General features: G+C 33.1%; 1 protein-coding gene across 6 annotated transcripts in view; it reads left to right on the top strand.

The window, feature by feature from the left end:
* The window catches only part of LOC128672509 (peroxidase-like), a 57219-nt gene that overhangs the window by 30127 nt on the left and 1084 nt on the right, over positions 1-26008 (top strand). For 4 of the 6 annotated variants that reach the window (XM_053749716.1, XM_053749714.1, XM_053749717.1 and 1 more), the window contains 13 exons: positions 6665-6844; positions 8562-8606; positions 10437-10627; positions 13457-13633; positions 14088-14111; positions 15013-15209; positions 16697-16895; positions 18259-18456; positions 18910-19060; positions 19882-20058; positions 22053-22203; positions 23911-24112; positions 25495-25603. In XM_053749716.1, the coding sequence (XP_053605691.1) occupies positions 6669-6844; positions 8562-8606; positions 10437-10627; positions 13457-13633; positions 14088-14111; positions 15013-15209; positions 16697-16895; positions 18259-18456; positions 18910-19060; positions 19882-20058; positions 22053-22203; positions 23911-24112; positions 25495-25603 (1997 nt within the window). In that variant the 5' untranslated portion in view covers positions 6665-6668. The remainder of the gene's footprint in view (positions 1-6664; positions 6845-8561; positions 8607-10436; positions 10628-13456; positions 13634-14087; positions 14112-15012; positions 15210-16696; positions 16896-18258; positions 18457-18909; positions 19061-19881; positions 20059-22052; positions 22204-23910; positions 24113-25494; positions 25604-26008) is intronic. The other 2 variants (XM_053749719.2, XM_053749718.2) reach the window with 2 other exon arrangements.

Here is a 26008-nt window from a genome sequence, read left to right as displayed (position 1 = left end):
TTAATAACGCAAATCATTGTTATTATCTATTACTGTATAGACACGTTCATTATCTACTATTAATCATTTTCTCACGAAGTTTTCTTCAATAAGTATCACTATCATTACATAGTATAAAACAAAGTCACTTCCCGCTGTCTGTCGGTCCTATGTTTGCTTAGATTTTTAATACATATGATGATAAAGTGCCTGTGAAGGCTTAGGCCTTCACAGGCACTTTATTATTTATTTCTGAATTATAATTAGATTTGATTTCATAATACTAAGCAACGGATTTTGAAGCGCGTTATTTAAATAAGTAGATAGCGATTAAAGTATAATTCAGTTATTTATATAATTATTATTATATTCTACAGTTGCCCTGCAGTCTCATTTTCGTAAGAATTTCCAGTTTCTGACAATTTCATAGCTCTTCTTATAATTTACCTCATTGAACCAAATACTTTTTATAAAAGCATATTTCAGCTTGAAATAATTATCTTAATGTAACTTTGTTATTAGATACTAAATGCGGCTTATTTAGTTCCGTCTACTATGTAAATTACTATAGTTCGCAATACAGCCATAGATTTTACTAATTCATATTCACGTTTACATAGAAGTCATGAGTTATCGAAATGTTGTTATCCGTAATGTGATTATACCTGTGGATTATACTGTGTGCGTAGTGCGACTTTCCTAGTTACATCTCATCGTCGAGTCGATTTGCAGTGAGACGCAGCTAATCAATCACAGTTCACCATTGTGACGTAACGACCGCAATGTGATTGGATTGCTGCGTCTCACTTCAAATCGACTCGATAGTGAGATGTAAATAGCAAAGTCGCACTACGCATACAGTACTTCGCCCACTGAGCATAATGCGAAAAATTTACTAGTGTTTAAAAAGTAATTTGCAAAAAAAGTAGCTAGTTGTTATAATTTAATTCGTTTCGCCATAAATTCTTTTGTGGTTATGCGTTTTCAGAAGTCAAATTATTTTGAAAATCGTTACCGGAACTAGATCGAAATTGGTTTGATCACTTTGATTAAAATTTTATATAATAGTCTACTGTATAGAAAACTGATTACTTTTATTTAATAAGACGCAATGACCGCAACAAAATAAACGAAACATATATTCACTTTATTTATATCAGCTTAAATACGATGTAAAGTGGGACACATTAAAAAAAAGATGCAGCGCGCTCTGCGCGTATCAAATGAATTATTTACTATTAAAATAAAACAAATTAATTTTCTTAGTGTTATTTTGATAGTAGATAATGTATCTATAAATAATTGTATACATAATCTATAAATATGTAGTGAATGAAACAGCTGTGATAGATATAGGCTACATAAATCTATCACAATGATTTCGGTAAATTTTCGACAATTCCTTTTCGGGTTTCAAAGACGATCCGTAAATTTCATTCATTTAATTTTCAAAATCAATTTGGGAAAATCCTTATTTTTATAATTTGTTTTTATTCGTTTTAATTTCTTTTCTTTTAGTTGTATAATGTAAAAAATATTAAATAAAGTTAAAGAAATGAACCTATTAAAAGATAAAAAGAAAATGTGGGGAAATCAATGGTTCAAGTTGTCAGTGTGTTATCAAAACTTTTGTTCATTTTTAGCTTTCAAGAGTAATAAGCTAATAAGCTTAACGACTCGGATGCAAAAAGTCATAAAAAAAATGTTTTTTTCGTAGCAAATTTATTTGGGAGCGATAGCAAACCCTAACAAAACATATTACATAGATTAATAATTCAATATACAGCTCTTCCTGAGCGGAAGGAAACTAACACCGCGCCAAACCCACTATCTATCATGTCCTTAACCATCCTTATTCCTGAATTTCCACTCTACGATACCCGGAAATTGCTGTATGTGCGTGCAGATATTAATAATATTCTCCCCATCTATCTGACACCCCAAGTTTACGACAAACGAAGTTATTGGACCAAGACAATGGAAGTTTGACAAATTTTCAATACATAGACTGTTTCGGCGAAGTTTATTGATAAGAACTCGGTGCGAAGGAATTTATAAGCAACATAATAAATATTTTTAATAATACTTTCTTGTCTCTGTTTAGTATAATTATATAGGTATACAAATGAAAAAATACACGTATAAATTTAATATGAACACGGGATCTAATTAAACATGTTCATGGTTAAAAAATTTTCCTTAGGGTGAGTTGCACCAGTCAATTTTGACATTGACTTCTGCGCACTGTTAACGTTTAGACAAAATGGCGTACTTTGAGTTTTTCTGCGCAGGTTAAAGTTGATATCTGTATTTAAGTAGGAAGTCTATGCAATAAATAATGATAATTAATAAAAGTCTACATATATTTTCTGAAATAGAGTAAAATCTGTCTAACAACTTAGTTCTAGTTTTCATTATCCACAACTCGGAGCGTTTTGCTAAAGAAATGCACTTTATAAGCTGCATTGGCATATGTTGTGGTCACAACTACTAAACGGGAATTTCTACAACGCTTTCATTCTGGAAAAATGTATGGAGCGCAGAATGCCTAATGAGGACGTGCATTTCTTGTCTCTAACGCGGCCAGTGCCTCCCAATCTCTAGCCACAACAAGAACAAAAGCTTTGTCTCAATGTTAAAAAAATGTTTTATAAAGTATCACGTGTTTTTCATTACAGATTAGACAGATCCATAAGTTTCAGAACAAAGTTTATTAAAATAGTGACAAGTTGTTAGTCCATCTCCAATGGGAAGAATCTCCAGTTCCCTTTATTGATTTTTACACGGGAGCCGAAGCAACTGGCACATTCTATGTTTTTATTTCATTCCGGGGCATAGTAGCTTGGAATACATATATTTATGTTTGTCACTTTGGAGAGCACTGTCCTTGTAGCCACTGCGGCGCGTCGTGCCGTCGGTCGCATCGTACGGTTACCGAGCAATGTACATCTTGACATACAAACAACAGAGGTATGTATATACAGACATACATAGCAAGTATCATATAAGAGCATGGTCGCATTGCTCAGTAGATGGATAAACACAGAATAATGTAGAAATTGTATTGAATTTTGACGCGTAACAACGCTTTTCGATGTCAAAACAACGGAGCACGACGGTGTAATGGGAACACGCTTCTAGTGGAAGCGAGAGATCTCCAAGGATAGTTGGAAATTTTTGTCTACTTCCATGGGAAATGTCGAGTACATTAATTATTTTTATGAATGGTTAAAAACAGTTTTTCTTTTCACATTGACTGTATTTTGTATATTTATTAAAGTTAGGTACCTAAGTACCCATTCTTGATTTAAATTTTAATAATTCAAATGTTCTTATTATGGCCAGATTTTTTTTAATTTTAAATTTTATTCCTTCCATATTATTTTCCTTTTCAATGTGATTAATATTTAAAAAAACACGTTTAATCCGAGGTATAAAGAAAAGCTTTGATAGCACGAGGAATTTATCAAATTGAATGCAAAGTCAAGCAATTTACGTTTTGACTCTAATTAAGAACGTTTTCAATGTCTTTGAAACCTGACTGAAATTATGTGAACGCTATTCACCTTTATGCATTATTCACATACAAATTTCTATGTTAATAAATTATTTGTCTAGTTTTACTAGAAATGCTAGATTAATTTTAACCGGATGGAAAATATATGATCATTTTAGGGTTGTAAGTAAAATCTGGCTAAAATATGAAAAATTTAACTACTTAGATACATCAAGCATAAACTTTTTTTAATCCATTAAAATTGACATGAATGCCTTCATTCATGTCAATTTTTGATGATAATAGTATATATACTCATTATATTTTGGTTATTTTAAAACTGTTTGGAAAACTAATAAGTATATTCAAATTGTTAGATCACAAAAACCAATTTATAAAAAAGTGTCTGCTTTGACTTAAAGAAAAATCTACATTACAAAGGATTTTGTAAAAAAAGGATTACATTTCCACATTGGATCCATTACAAAGGATTTTGGAAAAAAGGTCTACATTACAAAGGATTTTGTATATGTTTGAAACAATAAAATCGACCAATGTAAAAACAAATAATATTAAAAAATGTACAAATCGATTTGAATAGCATCTATAATATAATCGAGTAGTCCGTGAAAACTGGGACACGATAACAACGCAGTGATTTCCCCCACCTGATAACTTCATATTTATGATGTTTATGAAACACAGCCTTTCATGGCATTCAGATAGCAAACTTGATACAGCCGTAACTGTTTTATCACCTCTCTACGTTAATAGAAGTACCCCTATTTTTTTCTTCCCTTCGTAAATTGTGATAAATTCTCATGATGAAGAAGGAAGGTTTCTATAAATTGACTATGACAGACGGACGGACGAAAGGACAGACAGTCGCAAGAGTGATTTTTTTGTACGGAACCTTAAAAATCCTTGAATAATAAGGCAAATATTTAAACAGTATGATTAGATTTGATACAAAAGATATAGGAAGGTCCTAAAGTACACCTCGTTAAAGATAAATATGGCTCAAATGGTTTCAAATGACTACTAGCTTTTTCCACCTGTAGTTTTCTACGATTTTATACAATTGTGATTTAACTTTAAACTGTTATTTAAAGTTCTTCATTGCATAAATTGCCGGTAAGCTTTAATTATATATCATTGAAAACTTTGGTTTCAAGCAATTTGTTTGAAAGTTATAATAGGCTTTTACATTACGAAAGATTTATACTATTTTGTTTTAAACAATAGGTATAAATTATTTTTATATTGCGCCCCGGAGCGTCGCTACCGTGGGAATTTCGGGATAAAAAGTACTATGTTATTCCAGGTTATTTTCTACCCGTGTACCAAATTTCATACAATCGGTCCAGTAGATAACAATAATTAAACTGGGAAACCTAGCGTGGATGACAGAGCACCGCCATTTTGTGTAAATTAATAAATAAATTTCATTTTATCCTGTGATAATATGATCCGCGTTTAAAATAATTTTTCATTGGAATTTTTAATGATCTACATAAATCTAATATGACCATTGAAATTTTTGTTTGTGAAATTCCGTCGTTTATGTAAACAAATATTACATGAGGTCTGTAAATTGTTTTACTACCAGATGTGACGTCAAACGGACGAAACGTAAATGAGATAGCCGCGTGGGTTTAGGTAATCGTATTTACTCTAAGTTTAGTTTGTTCGTTGAGAATATTATTCTCCTAAATTCACAAGGCTATTTCTTAGCAATTTTGAATGATGACAGAAACGTTGACAAAAGGTATTTATGATACTTACTAAATAATGAGAAGTAGATATATATATATATCACCAGTAAACCCTTTAAAGCAGTCAGACAGAACTATTGTATAGAGTAGTAGTATAATTATTATCATTTTGCTATAAAAGTCGTCCAGAAGTTATATGAATTTAGAAAACTTTCTTTATTTTGTTTTATACGCATAGTAGATTGAATATAATTAACACATAATTATTATCTCTCTCGGTTGCCGTTGAGCATCGGGACTGCTTCGCACGGTTCCTAGTTGTCAGGCCATTTGTACTTACGTAATCATTTTTTCCTGACATCAAGTCAGCATTTCTTGGGAACAGTAATTATTTCCTATATAATCGCTGTAAGACTTTCGGGCTCGTACTATTTATAAACTAAATAAAACTAAATTAATAAAATACTCCTAGCTGCACTCATAAGTACTTCAATAACACTGCGAATATCGCATGTTATAGGGTGCGGTTTAATAACGCCCGTATTAAATTCTACTTCACGTGGAATACTACGCTGCTTCTCTACAATTTTCTTTATGTAATGTAAATAGGTATGTAATGTGCAATCCACCTCATATCGTGTGACTGTATAAGAAATTCTCCATAGCATTCCTGCAGAGGATTATTGTAATAGGACATAATGATGATATAAAAGAGAGGCATAAGATGTGTCTTACAAAGGTTGGCTGAAGATTGTCAGACACTATAACTATATTATCAACTACTCATAAGATCTCGAAAGCAAAACGCGAACAGGCAATTGCAAATAAATCTTTCTAATAGGTTTGCTCTGTAAAAACGAGCTCAAAAGTCCATAGAACAATTCATACCGTTTATTGTTGAACTTTTTCATAAATATCTATGAAATTGAAAAGACTTCCGAGCTTGTAAGTTAAATAAAGTCAGTCGGATAACGGATGCGATGTTGGTGAATAGCGAAGGTTTCTTGGCGCAAAGTTGCAGTTCGGGTGGACTCAGCACGCTTCATCTATTTCACACAATACATTGACAATATTGGGGAATGGAATAACATTCTTGTATTTTACTTTGAGATAACTTCATATACCTACATAGACCTACTCAATTATTTGTCAAATAGTTATATTTTTTATAAACGTCAGTTGAATTCTAAGAGTAGATTTCACCAGTCAACACAGACGTTAACATCTATAATGTTTAAGGGCGCACCGTCATCTTTGACGTTAACTTTTAGATGTGCAGAAAAACGGGCAGTAATTAATAAATCAAAACTACTGGATCTTCATTTTGTCTAAACATCAGTGGCGATCAGGTTAAAATCAACGTCAAATTTGATGGCGCAACTAACACTAGGAATGAAATACAATCAATTTAAATATTGACGACGACGTTTTCTTACAAAAATATATATTAAACATGATTTTTTTTTCTTTTCAGAAAAATGGTCAGTTACACCATTGTAATAATGGCGCTGGCCAGCATTAGTCACGTCGCGGAGCCGGTCTCACCGCTTCTTGGCAGTTTCCCTGGTTTGCACCTCACTGGCCCTGGAGCAGAGTTCGCGAAAGTCATTACTGCTGGCCTGACGCCGCAGAGGCTGCCAGTCGCTGGATTTGGGTGAGAAATTAGGGGATGCAAATTGGGCCTACAAAATGTGTAGGCAGTAGGGTTGTATTTTAATAATATGTTGTATAATGTTCTTCGCAATTTTTTTGCAATAAGATATTGTAACATACATATTAAATAATTAAAACAGGTCCCGCTTCTATTCCGAAGCAAAAGGATCGCAACTTATTTATTTATTTTTTGTTTTATACGTAGATTGTAGAGCATGCTGTATATCTAACCTTTGCCCTTTTCATTGATTAGATATCTATCTACCTCATCAATCATATTCAGGTAAACCTTTAGATTTGTAAATTATTATCTTATTTATCATAGCTGTACTTACCTTATGTGCATGTTATAATAAAAAAGAAATGTTTTATTTTGTATAGTGTCCTGTATATTTTGTAATAATAAATAAATTTCTCCGTGTGAGAAAATTAATCATCATCTCTCCAAATACCTATCACTCCACCTGCTAAATTGAGAGGAGATTTTGTTACTAATAAACAGACAAACAACCAAAACTTCACCTATTGCGTCATACGTTATATCTTTATTGACATTTTTGTATTTGCACAATTAGTTTGGCGAACGAAACTGTTAATATTTCATTTATTACATGGGCATAAATTATTTTTCATCAGTTTGCATTAAATATTATCTGTGAAATGTATTCATTGAAAAGGTATTGTGATTGAGATATCGCAATAAAAAATATCACTTGTGACGTCAGTAATGTTTACTATGCAAAACTCTTATAAAATATAACAAGAAAATCGATTTGAAAATAAACAGAGCTTAGAACGTTCTCGTTTACACAAATATTTTATTTACTGAACTTCATTTTTCCTACGGACTGGTCCAGTAAACAGTATCAACAATTATAAAAGTCATCTAAGTCCTCCCTCATTTTAAGCGTTGAATTTCTGTAAATTCGCTGGCTTTCACCTTAAGCTGCTTACTTCATTAATTACTAACTTGCTAGTGCCATGGAACTTGACTTTTCATTGTCATGAGATTAGTGGCCGACTGTAATTATCCTGCCTAAATTTGGACCAAAATCTGTTTTCTGTTTAAAGTGATTTAGCGGTACAAAAGGGAGTTGCGAGTCACGGAGATAACAATGCTCCGTTGGATGTGTGGTGTTACGCTGATCGACTGTAATTAGATAATTTAGATATCTAGTATTTAATTTAATAATCAAGTAATTTAATCGAACATTATCCAAGTCGAATTAAATTTTAATGTTAATAAAGTTATAGCATAATAATATACTAAAGTGATATGATAGTGATTTAGGCAGTGATAAAATGCACTAAGTAGTACAATTTTAAGGTTTACCGCGTTTTATGTTTTATCCCTTGGGTATAATGTCACTAAAATTGGTCCAGTCAGGTAGACAGAACTAGGTGGTTTTGTAACTAGGTAGTTACGATAGTAAAATAACAATTTTATATGATGATTACTGTATTGACAGTTTCGTTCGCAAACCATGTAAATGATTCTAATGCCAGCTATACATTATCGCTGAACAGTTCGCTGAACTTTGCCGTACTCGGCATACATCGCTGTTTTTTCTTTGCAGTAAAAGCTCTAATATAAACTACGTAATGTATCATTCGCGTCGCCGTCTGAGTTCATCAATAGTGTGTAGAAGGCATAAAACCCTTTAAAAATGCACTCCATCCCCTGCATGTGTATAATATAGCACTGGTTGTATCCCCAGCACCCCTGTCGCCGCCAACTCCGCAGCGCCACCTGGAGTATCAAGGTTAATACTTCATTTTGTGATTAATACTTACATTATGTCCAATTTATTTTGTATCTTCCTGAAACTAAAATCTGCACCGTCCTACATTTAGGTACTATAATTTCATAATGCACAAGTGCAATATTTTTTTTATTTTGTTATGTATATTATTGTTTTATTGTGCAAAAAAACATTCACAAGTAAGTAGTTACACATACCTTATCAAGCGATTAGGTACCATTTATGTGAAAGCTATATCTAAAAATAGTACTAAATTCATGTCATACTTATTTAGTTCGCATTAATTCACTTAAATAAAAGAAATTACATTTCAAATTATTAATAGCCCTTTTTCTAATTGGAACAAATATAACATGAAATAAACATTTATCATGGTTTGTTAATTATTTACAATACAGATAATTAACCACGGTTTTATTAGGTTACTGTGAAGTGGACTTGACGCTTTGATGCTTCTGTTACATGATTCTTACGTCCACAAATTAGGTTAATTAGTAAAAATTTATTGTCTATGTATTTTGATTATATAGTTGTTCGCATTAGTGAGTAAACAATTAGTATCGATTGGTACATAATTCACGAATAACGGTTACCATGAAGTACAATACATATTCACGATAACGTCTTTGAATATATTAACTTATTAGTAATAATGTAAAATGCTATCGTTTTAGAATAATAATAAAGCGGACCCTGGGCTCCGACGCTCAACGGCTGTGAAAGAAACCGAGAAAACGCTCAGATGAGAGATACAGAGTTTGGTTAAATAAGTTAATCTAACAAGGAATTCATTTGTAAAATGAATGTAAATATTTTGTATTTAGCTTCAAACGCTTTTGCCTTTCTGTCCTAAGAAGCTTCAATTTGGTCAAACAAACCGTAATCCATCCAAACAAAAGAATAATCAGTTTGTACGCCCACTTGAATAAAGAAAACGTTTGCCAGTGTCAACCCTTAACCGTAAAAATGTAAATTTAAATCCCACGGGAGCAAATTTCTGAAAGATCTGTCTAAAAGATTTACTAAACTTGACTTAAGATTTTCTTGAAGGTTGATTGTCAATTTATTGTGGATTGTGGTGTTATTCATTTTATTGTAGTTATATTTATAAGTTTACATATAAATAGTTTTATATAATTAATATCCGTAATCGTGAAGCAAAATAAAACGTATTTACGGTCAGGTCACAACCACATTTAATTTTAATCTACATATAAAAAAAAATATATACGGAATACGGGCAAGGTTCAAGAGAACAAGAGTAATAAAAATGTTTATTTCATTTTACGACCGTACAACATTTGCAGTCAAATTTCTGCACGTTTACCTCCTGGGTGGAAACGCACAATGCAATGCAACAAGCACATGACCCAAATTTATTGAAAGTTCGCCCCTATTACTACTACGGCATAAGTTCCATGATGAGAGAAATAAATAGAGATTGGATAATGACAATAGCTAAGCTAGCCTATCGCCTATAAGAAGAATCTCCAGTTAAAAATAGAGCTACTTAAATTCAAAATATTCATTCAGTTATAATCATATTTGTTTCAAATCACAGCGTAATATATACATATAATTTCGCGCAATGTATATAAATTCGAGGAATCTTGTAATAATGATTTAGTTCCAGTAGATAACATTTATCGATTCTACAAAGCTTAAACGCCTAAAGCCATTGTACATTATGTGTCGTAACGGATCTGTGAAATAATTTAATAATGGGGCTATACTATGTACTTTTATTATTTTTTAAACATTAATCGAGGTTACCAATCTCCGACGAGGGAAGATTAATATCTTGAGTTTTAACTGTAAAAATTAACATAGTTTCAGCAACCCGCCCCCACCGCTGGGGTCGGGGCAGGACCCCGCGACCCAGACCTGTGGGTTAGCCCCACCATTCTGCACTAACTCCCGCTACCGCTCCATCGATGGTACATGCAATAACCTACAGAAGCCATCATGGGGAATTCCGCAGACGCCTTATGGAAGACTGCTCCCATTCAATTATGCTGACGGTAAGAGGTTACATAATATTAAACTTAACTAGCTTTTGCCTGTCGCTTCGCCCGCGTGAATGTCATAGTAAAATCTCGTTCATTCCTTAAGAAAAATGATGAAGAGTATGTTTACCAATTTTCAGCTTTTTATCTTGAAAATTGTATTAAGTCCCATACAATCTTTCACCCCCCTTTAGATGGGGTTGAGGATTAATTTTCAGAAAAACTTGAAACACGTGTTCTTTAATTTGTTATATACAACTAAAATACAAATTTTCAAGTCGTAGTAGTTACTACTACTACGGTGTAGAACTTTCATATAAAAGTTTTTCATCCCTTTCACCGCCTTCGGGGTGTAATTTTCAAGAATCCTCTCTTAGTGCTCAGCTACACTCCCCAGGGAATCTACATGCCAAATTTTAGCTTCCTACGCCCAGTAGTTTCGGCTGTACATTGTCTGTCAGTCAGTCAGTCACTCAGTAACGGAAGAGTTTTATATGTATTGATTTTAATACACGAAGATCGGAGGAAATGAAATAATAACGTAAGTTACATTACATAAATCATCTTTTCTTAGTATTTCTTCTACTGTATTTATTCAGGTAGAATGGGTAATATAATAAAATTAGATATATACAAAACAATAATAGTAATAAGCCCTCTGCTATGATAGGGAAAATGAGATTCTTTCAGCATTTCTTCTCAGAAAATATTTTTTGAGAAAGACTACTTATATAATAATTTGCCTGTGAAGGTTTGTTTTTGAATAAATGCTTAGATTTTGAGTAAAATGTATGGGTAAAAAACCACTATCTAGCTCTGTATATACAATAAAAATAAAGTAACCTATTAGTGAATTTGAATGGGAGTGCAAAAAATTGTGTCTATGTGTAATGCTATAGAGTTCTTCAAATATCTGCTACAGAGTTCTTCAAATATCTGCTTCCATATAGTCATTCGAATAAGCTGCGAAAATCCTGGTTTTGAAAAGTCACCTTGGTAGACAAATTGAATGAAAATAAAACTTTACATTCTTGAATGAATGTTTAACAAACTGATGTCATTTGTAGAAAACGAACTGATTCACTTTGTGTGGTCCAGTATAACTTTTCCTATCGATTTCTCCTCAAATGTAGAACTTCGAATTCAAACTAAAAATTGGATTTTTCTTTGTAAAATACATAGATTTGGATATGGAGATGTAGTTTATTCTGTTAATGCAAAGTTTTGTAATTGTTTGTTTTTGAAGAATTGAGATAATGATAATAGGATTTTTACGGAAATAAATAAAATTAGCCTCGGAGGCTGGCGATTTTATAATCTGTGAACCGATTCCCTCCCTATTCTTGTGGCCCAAGTAGGTACCTATATAAATATATACAAAGCTGTGTTTGTCGCAGCATAATTCCCATTACTCTCGAAGCTACCCTCGTAAATCAAGTCAACACGACAGCATCCTCATTTGTTTATAGGCTCATTTGTTTATAGGTTAGGTACACATAGGTACAGACGTACAGCTAACTGCATGTCTAGTAACCCTACTTTAATCTCTATGTGGCAATAATAACAGAAATGAATTTGTATGGTTTATAATGTTAAGTATTTATCATACATACGTAATTGTTCTCATCAATCATTCAATACCGCATGTTTTTTTAAATATCGAAATTATTTTTGATACAATATTTGATAGGAAGAACATGATTTACGTTGAATTTAATGATGATTTAACAGAACATAAATTATATACTTAAATCAGAGGGCTTAGTACGGATTTGCATTTCACTTCATACCATCGAATCGATTCGAAGTGAGACGCAGCGAACCAATCACATAGCAGAGTGGGTATCGTTGCGTCACAATGGCGCCATAAACCCGCACTAAGACCCATACAAAATACGACATGTTTCGCTTGTAATATAAATAAAATGAAAGAAATATGTCCATTACTTAAATTAGTTAAAATCAGTCAATGTTTATGTGAATACAGTACATACTTGATGCTTATAAGCCATTTAAAATCGAGTTATACCCATACAAAAATAAGTTTGTTTTATTTTTCGTAGCTGTCATTACTCGTAAAACAATCGTTACTTTCTAGTTTCCATGTGAGTTCAAATAGTACAAATACACCAACAATGGTAAAATACCCAACAAGGGGTAAGTCAATTCGCGCGGTTCTTTGTTGAGAGTTCTTTGCAATTTTGTAGTTATAAAATATCTCATTTTGAATATGAAATTTCCAAAATAAGCTCACAAAATCCTGGATAATCATTAGACGTAGTACTTACAGTGAGGGTCGCTCCATAGATATTTGTAAAGGGATTAGTATTGATGAAATATGAAACCGTTGTGGATTCCACAAATTAATGGGTTCGTTAAAGGGATTATCAGCAGATCCCAACATATTAAATATTTTTCGCTTAAATTGAACCTTACAAAAATTTTGTTATTTAAAAAGATTATAAATGCTGTTCAAATTTTATTCACAATCATACAAAGGGTTTTATTACTAACTACAATGTTTAACGGGTCTTAGCATAAATCTTTAGTTTTATTAATCTCAAAAATTTAATATTCTTGGGTAGTTGCGGCCTGGGGTTCTAATAAAATATATTCGAAGAAATTAAAAAATAAAATGCAATATTTAGTAGGGTTGAACACTTGAAACATTTGAGTGGTTTGTAACTTTGACGTTAACTTTAACCTGCGCAGAAAACACAAAGTACGCCATTGTGTCTAAACGCCAGCGGCGCGCAGGTTTAGCAACGTCAAAGTTAATTGGTGCAACTCACCCTTAGTAAAAAATTATGCGTCAGATATAGTATAAAGTTTTCCTCATTTCAGGCGTGAGTGCAATGCCGCTATCACGGTCGGGCCGCCCACTTCCCAACCCTCGCGAGATCAGCTTGCGGTTGTTCCCTGACCGCCAGCTGGTGGATCCCATCTGGAACCTCAATGCCCAGCAGTGGGGACAGATAATAACCCACGACATGTCCCTGACGGCTGGTGTGGCGCAATCCCGTGAGTCCCTATTCTTAAAGACATAAAAAGAGTTCACTCGGTTTTAATTTTGATCTATACAGCGGCGGCAAGAATCTTGATAAAAAATGTCATATCAAAGGATATTATATAATTATTAATAACTAATACTAAATGTATACCAAGTATAAATTCGTACTATACTAAGTATAGTATTAAATACGAACACTATTAATTATCTGATTTTAACGTTTAGAAAATAAAATCAATGATACAACTTTAAAGGCTATGTACCTAATGTTTAAGAACCTCAAATTCATTTGTATCCATTATTAACATTGTAGTATAAACAAATATATATTCATCTATTTGTTTGAACGTAGTTTAAAGCACTAAAGTTTTCATTTTAAACTTTGTGCTATAATGTTCAATTCATAAGTGCGCAAGTGATGTATAATAATAATTCCATAAGCTAACCTCCATGTTTTTCTTTCAGCTGTGAATTTGCCGACCTACACAAGTAAAAACATATTTTATGATTTACATTTTGTTCGCTTTGTGTGGTGTGAACTGGTGTCTTTATATTTTTGTCATTAGCATTGATATTTTGATCAGTGCCTTTGAGATACAATGAGAATGTCATAAAATCAATGCTACATAAAATTCTTTATTATTTGAGTTATCAAATTTTATGTAACTGTACTTTTATTCAGGACTGATACTACCAGTCAAGTTTGGTTCTATGAAATTGCTTTAGATATAGTAGTAGGTAAAGTATCTATATTTAGTATCAAACTTTTATTTTCTTGGTACTATCACATTAATACCTCAGTCAATCATGGAGGTCGCATGCAATTTGACATTTTCTGAAATTGGGACCGGTTCAAAGGGAGCAAAGAACCGATATGGGTAGACACTGATTGGACCTAATTGATCGATTCGACATAGGCGCGGGATAATTTTCTTTAGGTTCGAATTTCGAATTCCCTTTACCGTTTCATTTTATTTGAATGTGCACGATTTTGCTACATTTGTTTCGTTTTCTTTTCGGTTGACAGTAATTTTAATATTTGTTTGACTTTGATGTATAAATGCGCATTTTTATGTCATTGATACGTTGGATTTGATTAGTTGTATTTTATTGTATATGTTAAATCAATTATTTCCAGTTCTGTTACATCCAAAGTTAATTTCGTTCTTGTCGAAATTAAGAAATAGGATTGGTGGTATTATTTGGCTAGTATTATTGTTTGCATTCTAAAAATTTACTGTGTGTGCTGTGTATGTGTGTGTGTGTGACTTTGTTAATTTCATAGTGTTTTATTTATTGATTTCTCAAGTTGTGACATGATTTGGGTTTTGGCTTAGAAGTACCATTTAATTTCGCCTACGTATGTTTAAAAAATAAATTCTTTCCACAGATAAGGATCAAATCGTATGCTGCGACGACAACGGCCAGCTTTCGTTCGACGCCAACGTCAACCCTACGTGTGCGCCCATCCTAATTCCCCGCAACGACCCTGTGCACGCCTCTCAGGGGACACAGTGCATGAACTTTGTAAGGACGGGCACCACGAGGGACAGGGGCTGCACGCCGCCTAGTGCCCCTGCTGAGCCGGTAGTGTATTTCTTGCATCTGAGCATTTTCCCGGTTCCTTCCTCCTTCCTTGTTGAGCATGAGACCGCACGGGCAGCTTTCCTACTTTTTCATCTCTACTTCGCCGGTTGTCTGGTAAAAAATGCGTTTGTGATAAGTCCATACTTTATAGATTACTATCTGCAACTTATGTATGTTCTGTAAATGGTGCAATTAAGAGTTGATTTTTCTATGATTTTTTGCATGAAAACTACGAAATGGATTCACATGAGTATAGATAGATTATATTATAGTATATTATAATGGTACCATGCCAGAGTGGCGAAAATATTGAGCGGGAACCCGCCCAACAATGTTCCCATTACTTGGGAATAAACAGGGATGTTAACCCATCTCCAAGAGTGCTATTATGTTTGACATTGAAATTAAGCATTAGGTACAAATCGCATTGACTTATGCACCGTGGCAACGTGATAATGTACCCAATGAAGTTTTTGCGTTTCATAATTATTCCCTATTGAGCCTGCACCCCCTTTCGAAAATCTATTAATCCGATCACTTGATGAAGAATAGGCGATTATATTTCATCGATTAGCAAAACAACAGCATGTCACGAGGGTATTCTTATATTGACAAAGATTATCTTATTCCGCACGTAAACCATTGTTCAAGAAAATTTCCATTTATTTTTTAGATTCTAAACAAAATGTTTGTTAAGTCAAAAATTTTGGTTCTAAATTTAGAATTTAATTTTCTGTAGAAAGCGACCTCGAAGAATTGAAAAAGACAAAGATAATAAATGTGAAATGACTGTTTATCGGACTTCTTTGGTCTGAAATTCAAAAGTTCCCATTATAATCGTCCCATTTGAATCTTTAAGCCGACGGTTATCTGTTTAAAAGTGTTTATTGAATAACATGGAATAATATTTATTTTACTAAATTATTAAAATGGCTATTGAAAAAAGAAATATTTTGGAATCTTCAGGGTTGATATTTATGTACACATAATTTTGCCTTAAAATATACGATAAAATATGAAAAAAAAGATTCATTTGTCAGAATAAATATTGCTCGCTTGGGAAATCTAATTAAAATTTTCCGGTTTCGAAGTCGCTGATATGATTTACGTTTTTCGCATTTCATTATAAGTGGCGCTACAAGAAGCAACATTGCTGACATATTCATTTCATTAAAAATAAGATATTTTTTAGATGTTTTAGTACATAGTGGATATTCACTCTTGACATTGAGGGAACCTTTTATAAGCTTTTTACTTTTTTACTTGCAATGTTCGCTTACAAATGTATTCAAGTCAAATCTTGGAAGTAAAATTAATATTAAAAAATATATTATAACTACTTAGTTCAGTTTGACGCAGAGTTAAAATTTTGCTCTTTACTTTCATCACGCCGAAATGAATACTACAATAGCTTCCACTCAGGAAATATTGAAGTGCATTTTTTCAATACCTACAATATTTCCAGCAAAAATGTTTTTTTAAAACAGATATCCACGGTCACAGCGTACATGGACCTATCCCTGGTGTACGGAAGCAGTGCCTCTCAAGCGGCCCCGCTTCGTGCCCGAGCTGGTGGTCGCCTTTTGACCATTCTACGTAACGGCCAGGAGTGGCCCCCACAGGACCCCAATATTACACTCACTTGCGAATCCGCCTTGTCTCTCAACGAGCCTTGCTATTTGACTGGTGAGGTTATGCTCACAGAATTTATAATCTGTAATCCAAGATTATGTTTAATATTAGCAAGTTATAATATATGAGTTGAATTCCAAATTTGATTTTAGAAATGTGCTAGAAATTATTTTTATTTATAAAAGGATTCTCAGTAATTATGTAACATCTTTGTTATTTTATTCGATTTCTTTATTTCTAAATATTATGTAGGTACTCTTTAATTACAAAATGAAGCCATCTTAAGCCTAATAAGAAGTACATGTATACTAAAATTATATAAAATAATTAAAAATAAGAGCTTGTAAGAGCTGAATTGGCATAATCTGTATCGATTCTTTAACTTTTTTTTAATACGTGAAAATAAAAAAAAATACATGAAATGGATGGCGGGAAATCTTAAATATATTTATATTGGATGTTTGGTAAAGTTATTTGTTGCAATTTGAACTTCATTGCTTATATCTTCGTATAATACAAAAGATTGTATTTCACTTACAATTAAAAAATAATTGACATTAAGACAGGTAAGTACTAAATTTAGAGAAAAATTTACACAATAATCCATAATATTCGAATATTCTCACTAGTTCCATGGAACTATTTTCCGATGGAACTAGTGAAAATCATCCATAATATTCAGCCATTACAAAAATCAAGAACTTAGGTAACTATACGAACATTCATTCGCAATATTACTTATTGTTTATTTGTATAGTGCCTCCCAATCGAAGCTCAGGCTTTTTCAATTACGGCAGAATTAATTTCTTGAATTAAAGTAACAAATTTTGAAATCCATGAATAGAATTGAAGACATGAACTTCAAAATTAAATTATTTTTCCACGGATACCAATTAAAAGTTCTTAACAATTCTGGGCACGATTAAATTTTAGAGGAGTATTAGAATATTAAATTACTTTGGCGACAGATGTGACTAATTGTTTATAAGTACCTAACGTGTTTACCTATCATTCGAAAGTTACTTATAAATAACAAGTGGTCTTTGTCCGAGTATTCTTCGTGATAAAAGTTGTTCCTGCGTGTATGTTGTTTCAAATTTTATCAAAATCGGTCAGGTCGGTTCAGGTCAGATTTGTTCCTTGATGAGGTCTCCGTGATGCGGAGCTCACCTGACGACAGTAATATTTTAGTTAGGAAGATTGAAGAAATCGGATGAAATACATCAGATAACATACCAAGAATATATATTATGAGATTAATTGTCATAAGCGTAAGGCGTGATGTGTGTTTGTTAACATTCAAAATGATATGTAAAACACATTTATAGGGGCAGTAATGTTTTAATTTTTCTATGTTATTGTTTTTTAAAAAAATATTTATTGATCAGAAATTATAAGCAATTTTAATTTAATTCAGGCGACATCAGAGTAAACCAAAACCCGCAGCTCACCGTCCTGCAAATCATGTTGCTCCGTGAACACAACCGCATCGCAGACGTTCTAGCAACCTTGAACCCCCACTGGAACGACGAGACCTTATTCCAAGAAGCCCGGAGAATCCATATTGCGGAAATCCAACACATAAATTACTACGAATACTTACCCATATTCCTTGGTAAGTAAAACTGCTAATAAAATATTCTGCTGTCGTCGTTCGTCAGTCGAAATACGAATCTCAGGGGTCTAGTAGCCATTGAATTTAATTTCATCAACTTTTTTTGATGGTTTTAAGCAAATTTACAAAGGAATAAGTTCGCTTCCGTCTTGGCAGAAGGGGAAACTAAAGAAATGGAGCCTTGAATTTATAAATGATATGGTCTGACAAGTAAAGATGCTGAAGAGCGTCCAAAGTGGCGAAAAAGAAAATTAGGAAGGGGGTAAGTAATTGGGCTCCGATGAGAGAGAGATATATATATATATTATCTCATGAGATAAGATGAGATATATATATATATATATATATATATATATATATATATATATATATATATATTAGCAGATTAATTAATAAGTTTTACAGTTAGCAGATGTTATTTTATGTCAGCAGATTAATTAATAAGTTTTATAGGCTTCGAGAACATGGTAAAGAATAAGCTGATCTACCCGGGCGTGAAGGGATTCGTGAATGACTACAACCCCAGCGTGGACCCGGCCATCTTGGACGAGCACGCCACTGCCGCCTTCAGGCACTTCCACACACTCATCAGAGGTTTCTTGAAGTAAGTTTGTTTTTAACAATCAGCTGGACCGTATGGATGATTGCCTATATTTTTTTTTTATAAAAAAGACTACAACCCCCGGGTATGCCCACGATTGGTTCTTGATGCCTCTCTCGTATTTTATCTATAAGTATATAGTGATAAGAAGAAGAATATAGTGTATAACACTAAAAAGAAATGGCTGCGAATAGCCAGTAAAAATCTTGGAAAAACTTTCGAATTATTAAACCATATTAAATAAACTTTTGATAACTTACGTAACTTTTTCAAATGCCATTAAAAGTTGGAGAAACATCGCAGGATTGTCGCAAATAACTTTACTAAGATTTTTACATTTTCTGTGTTTCTTCGAGACGTGCAAAGTGTGGTTTGACCACGAAATTTTTAATAATTTATTTATGAACACATCCGGATTACAGGTCTATATTGGATACAGAATAAAAATGTATACCTAGGTACAGTCAAACAGCATCTTAAATTGGAAATTCGCTTCTACTACAGCGGTGGTAGGTAGGTGTTAGGTTGAATATACGTATGTAAAAGGTTGTTTATTATTATTTTTTAATATCTTCTTCCAGTATATCTATGAAAGCAGAAGTGGGTCATAGTGGCATTTTATAGATTTAATACATCAGAAGAGAAAAAAAGGTTGATTGAATGCAAACTTCATCGAATATTATATATTCAAAATATTTCTTACTGTGTAGATTTATGTATTAGTTGACTTATAGGTACGCTTTAGTCTCATAACAATGAAAATAAACACAAAAACTCTCCAATTTCTTTATTTTCTTATCTCTAGTCATTAATATCACTCACAGATTGATTGCGGAGAGCCGTGCCCACATCGGCACCGTTCGTATGAGCGACTGGTTCAATCGACCACTCTTGCTTGAGCTCCAGAACTCATTCGAGAACCTGGCCAGAGGGCTCACAGTTCAACAGCAGGACTTCAGTGACCAATTTTGGGACAGCGAGATAACGCAGTTCCTCTTCAAGTAAGTTTATTTATTTATTCCTTATTCTACAAAATGATGTATGTTTCCTATCATATCATTATTCACTTTTAAGACTTTTATGTCATCGCTCTACTCTCGTCTTTTCTTTGGTCTTGCTCTTCGTTTCATCATTTTTTGTCATATACAAGACAGTTCTGGAATGAAAAGACATTTGAATGAATTTGGATAAGGAAAATAAATAAAGTAAACGTACAATGTTTTATTTAATTTTAATTATATAAGAGTCAACCTTTGAATCAACAGAGAGTGCATGTAGGTGCAAAATATAAAGGTTATGCAAAATAATAAAGTACATGCAAACACACACGTTATTTAAAATAGTATAACAAATTACCTACAATAAGCACAGATATATGTCAAATTATTCCACCAAAACATTCTCAATTTTCGTAGAGTTTTATTCAGTAAGAAACACATTTCAACCTATAGCTATCTACATACACAATGTCCCTTAAGTAATGGCAAATTAAATCAACCCTGATTATACCCTGTCAAATACAAGCCTGTTTGTTTCTGTGGTTTTAATATTCAGTCCATGATCGACATCTTAAGTTTCACGCGTTGAAACACGTCATTAAAACTTATTTAATGCTAGAGGTACTTTATAAAAAAAATAATTTAGTAACTATTATACCTTATCGATTTCAAATATGATATATAGATCAAGATACAAGGTCATCTATCTTTTTTTGTTAATTTCGCTTTTGGTGCAATAAAGAGTATTGTATTGTGTTGTATTGTATTTTCAATAATAGCCTAGAATGTTTACTACACTTATGAGTGTAATATTAAATCTTATTAAAGTAGAAATGTTTTAATGAATAAAGTTTTCACGAAACTTTATAAGTCAACTATTTGTCACCATGTTATTTACCAGCAAACAGTTGTCAAGTGGTTTTAAACTAATAGATAGGTATATGAAACCTTGTAATTTTGCATACCACTTAAGCATTACTTGATATTTTGTTGAAATCATTTTAAGTAGTTATACCTAACTTTATTACGTCAGCTGTTTTAATACCTTGTTAACGACTGTTCAGACAACACTAGTAATGAGTAAAACAGATTTTAACTGAAATAACATTTTCAAGACAGTTTCGACATAATTCAATGGTCTTAAAAAATCGTATTGATCGCTATAAATTTTCTGAGGTTGATGGCCATCGGTTGTTGACCCAGCAAAGGATTCGATTTATCGAAAAAATTGATTCAAAGCGCTAAAATCTATCGTAGATTAAAATATCTTTTTAGTTTACACGGCTTGTTTTCCGCACATGGAAAATGTTGTTCGTATTAAAATAAAGTATTTTAAGATTTCTTTCAAATACATACCATTTGAAAGAAATCTTAAACTTAGAATTAATTTTTATCTCAATCTGAACCGATTTTAATCAAGTTTTTTTTTTATTTGATAGAGAATTTAATCGAGTATTCTTGGCTATGTTTGAACTTGAACAATGTGGCACAATGTGAGACCCTCTCCTCCTAGAAAATATTTCTTGCTTTTTAGGAGGCGAAGGTTTTTGAAATTTATCTTTTATAAGTAATAAATAAAATAAATATATTAGGACATTTAACACACGGTACTATATTTTATAACAAATACATATTATATAGATAAACATCCAAGACACGGGCCAATCTGTAAAATATCATTTTCCATCATGACCCGACCGGGGATCGAACCCGGGACCTCTCGGTTCAGTGGCAAGAACTTTACCACTTCGCCACCGAGGTCGTCTATATACTATTTAATCACGTTCCATTTATTCCTTAAGTTTACAATACTATGTATTTTTAACAACGAAATTATCGAATGTATCAAATGTTAAATTTAGTTTATAAATATTGGCTTTCAGTGGTTTACATGTGTATCAAAATTCAGCCATTGAGCGTAAAGAAGTACTCACAAACTTTCTGCTTCTTTATAATATTAGAGGGATGGGATATTCATGTGTTTTATTTTTTCATAGACGGAATAACACGTTCGGTGGTGACCTGCGCGCCACGGACATCCAGCGTGGTCGTGACCACGGCTTGGGCTCATATGTGGCGACCCGAGGGGCCTGCGGACTCCCAGTACCCACCAGCTTCCATGACATGCTGGACTACATATCTCCTGAGGTATGACACGACTCACTACATACCTAGTATTAAACAAAGTCACCATCCGCTTCTGTTTGTTTGTATCGCCGGCTATAAGTTATCGCGATCCAGTTTGCCGAATTTCGGCGGATTCGGTATTACATCGCCGTGTATAAAAATTAAACAATTGTATTTTTGTGAAAGAGATAGGCTATTTTTTTTAAATCACCATCGAACCTAAGTCCTATGATGGAAGAAGCAAAAGTCTATCACTCATATTTGCAGGCTCGAGCCGAGCCCACGAGCCGAATCAATAGCCCCCCTGATGAAGACACATTTTGCCTTGGCAGCTACCTACTAAGCAATATTAGTATTCGCAAATAGAATTGATCCTTGCGAATGCTATCGTTTCCTAGTAGCAGCTGCAGTGCAGCAGTATGTCTTTTAGTCACCTCGTTCGACATTCACGGGAGGATATGGAGTCGTCGTATTCTTGGACAGAATGACACGAGAAAAGGGCAAAAAATTATAAGATTCTACTTTTGGCTGCGCCTAAATAATAGACGTACCTAATCTATAAATAGAACTTCCTTTCGACCTCTAAAGCGGTGAATGCAATCAGGAAATTTAGTGACGCATTTCGTCCTTAATTTACCCCCTGTCAATGACGAATAAGTACCTATGCGTTTCGTCCCGCAACATTTTAGTCCTTGAAACGGTTCTGGTTGTGTTGTACAGAGTCTATCCATCTGACACGCGATACAAGCTTTTGCAGGTGGGCCGTTGAGTTTTGTCTATTTATTTATACATATACATATAAGTAATAATTATTGTGGTTTGCCTTCTGTCCCTGACAATTTTTTTATATCGATTAGCAAATCAATCTTAGTTTTTAGATTAGAATGTATTCATAATCATATCAATACTATCCATTTTGAATACTAGGTTAAAAAAATATTCACTTTTGGAATATTAGCTAATGGTCTAAAAATTAAATTTAAATGCTATCGGTACTAAATCACTTTAATTTAAAAAAAAATACAAAACGCACAATTTATTATTTTTAAAATGGTCCAAAGCCGTTGTTTTATCTCATTACATATGAGATGAAATTTTTGAGGGACGAAACCCCTACCTACTCTTTATGACTTCTTTTCACGTACTACTATTATGTTCATATGTGAATACCTATTTCGGCTGATTGGGGTATTCAATTTCAATTGTTTTGCCAAATAAATTAAATGTACGAATTTATTCGACACACTATCGCGATTTTATTTATTTCTCACACCGAAATCGCTTTCGTTTCGGTTTTGTATTCCAATCAACTGAGGATTTATTTGGTGTTATTGTCTAAATTAGGGGTCTGTATTTTATATAATCGAAATGTTCAGAATTGAGATTTTATTTCAAATTTAAATTAAAAATTTACATTATATGCGATACGAAAAATAGTACATTCTTTTTTATTGACTCTGTTGATAACCAAAACATCTTTATTTACCTATCACCAACTACAGGAAGCTTTTTGAACTTTTGAATTTAGAACGGATATTGCATTGGTTTAACTAGATAGGAGGTTAACATTATTTTTAATTTAGTTTTAGAATTACTGCCGATTTGATTTTAGAATACAAGGTTTTTCTATTTGATTTGTGAACGTAGAATTCTTCCAACCATTGATTATGAATCACCAACTGATGTTTTCGTGTCTTACTTTTTTTAAATTTGACAATTCGATTATAGAACGTAGAAGTCCTTCAAACATTATACGAGTCGCCGGCCGACGTGGAGCTGGTGGTGGCCGGGTCGCTGGAGCGCAACGTGCCCGGCGCCCAGGCAGGCCCGACCTACCTGTGTATCCTCACTGAGCAGTTCTACAGGACCAGGGTGGGCGATAGATACTTCTATGAGAATGGAGTAGACTCCGTCACTGCTTTCACACCTAGTAAGTATTATTTCCTTGATATTATTTGGATTGAGAACCGCTTTTTAGGTCTCACTTTATAAGTTTTCTATTTTTACGACTCGTGTAGGTACAAAATTGGAAACCTATCTTAACTATAATATTATTCACATATAGCTAATAGACATACCACTCATCCCTTGGTTTACCTTTATTTTGTAGGTATCTATAAAAAGACGTGACAATATCCTAATATCATAATGTGATCAGAGTAAACGGTACAATATTCCATGATGGGTATGTCTTATTGATTTCAATGAAAGAAACAACTTCGATCGAAGCCAATTACGGTTTTCGGGTGCAAATAGACTTGTATATGTGTGGACGTGCCTTAAATCTCAATAACATTGGGTTTAATTTTTTTCTTAATTAAATCTTCACAACAGATTCCCGTTTCTTGAAAACAATAGATTGTACCTAAATATAAACGTAGACGATTGGTGGAAGTTGTGCAATGTATTTTCTCAAAAAGGGAAGACGATACTTTAATTAGGTGTATTATATCAAATAACTAAACGTTGGAAGTTTTAAATAGTTTGTTTTTCTATATTCGGATGTTATATGTAAAATAATTCGATTACCATTTCAAATTTAGAATTTAGATTTGTGGTTAAATAAAGAATCACCAAAACTGAAAAATCTCACGCCAGGTTAAAACATATTTCGGTGTCACAAAATCCAGCTGAGGAGAATCAAAATATACATCAATGAAGGAGGATGCTAAAAATTATAGAGTATCTTGTCATTACGAGTCCGATGTCTACCGTAATTGTCACTTTTCGATACTGCCTTTTCTTACCTATTCAATATTTGAACACACACTCAAGTAAATCTGTTTATGAGGGCTACTAATAAAAACAGACTTTTATGACTCTTATCACTTGTCATCAAATGACATTTGTTTGTAAAGTTCGTGTGGACACGAAAGTAACAGGAAAAACAACTTTATTGATGTAATCGGTCTTCCGTCGCAAGTTAACTGTAGGTACTGCAAGTCGTGACTTTGTTAGCTATAAAAAAATTTTCATAATTTTCATTGATATCCATTTTTTTTTCATAACTTAAAATTAATAACGGTCTATGTACGGTAGTAACGGTTTATGTAATAGTTAAATTCATTTTAATATGACTTTTTGTTTTAAATAATTTTTGAATAAACTAAAAATCGACCATAATGTACTTTCACCATTGGAAAAATCTCATATTTCTCTACTAGGTACCTATTGTGAGAGCTAACAATTGTGGAGATAGTCATTTCCATCTCAAAATTCAACAGCAGCGACACCCTGAACTGACCATAAGTGTGTTCCTTTGTACGATACATTGTTTATCCGTCGTTTTAAAGCATTTTTTTTTAATCTCAGGCCAGCTGGAGACGATCAGACACGGCGCGTCCATGGCGCGACTGTTCTGCGACAATGTGGAAGGCATCTCAATCATGCAGCCCAAAGCCTTCCAGCAAATCAATCAGGCGTAAGATATTTCTCTTTATTTGCAGGGGATAAGTTTATGCAGGGTTTTTGCCTTGAACACAAACATTGTGTGGAATTAAAATTAGGAAAATAATTAAAAACATGATTTTATAATGAGGCACTGGTTATTTTTGTCTAGAAAAAAAAAACAAATAGAATGTAGCTGAGTTTACAAGTTCCATTAAAAGCGAAAACTTATCCCATGGTTGTTATTCATAAATAGTCACTTGTTCAAATTCAAATTCAAATTCAAATCATTTATTCAGAAATTAGACCTTCACAGGCACTTTTTCTCGTCAATATTTATAGTTATTTCTCACAAGCTACAAACTACTGGCATTTCGGAACGACCACTGCTGAGAAGAAATGCCGAAAGAAACTCATTTGAACAGTGTTGGTCCCTATC

Source organism: Plodia interpunctella, chromosome 9 (assembly GCF_027563975.2).
Source record: "Plodia interpunctella isolate USDA-ARS_2022_Savannah chromosome 9, ilPloInte3.2, whole genome shotgun sequence".
NCBI classification, from domain to species: domain Eukaryota; kingdom Metazoa; phylum Arthropoda; class Insecta; order Lepidoptera; family Pyralidae; genus Plodia; species Plodia interpunctella.
Note: the sequence above shows the minus strand (reverse complement) of the source record. Positions and strands in the feature narration are given on the sequence as shown.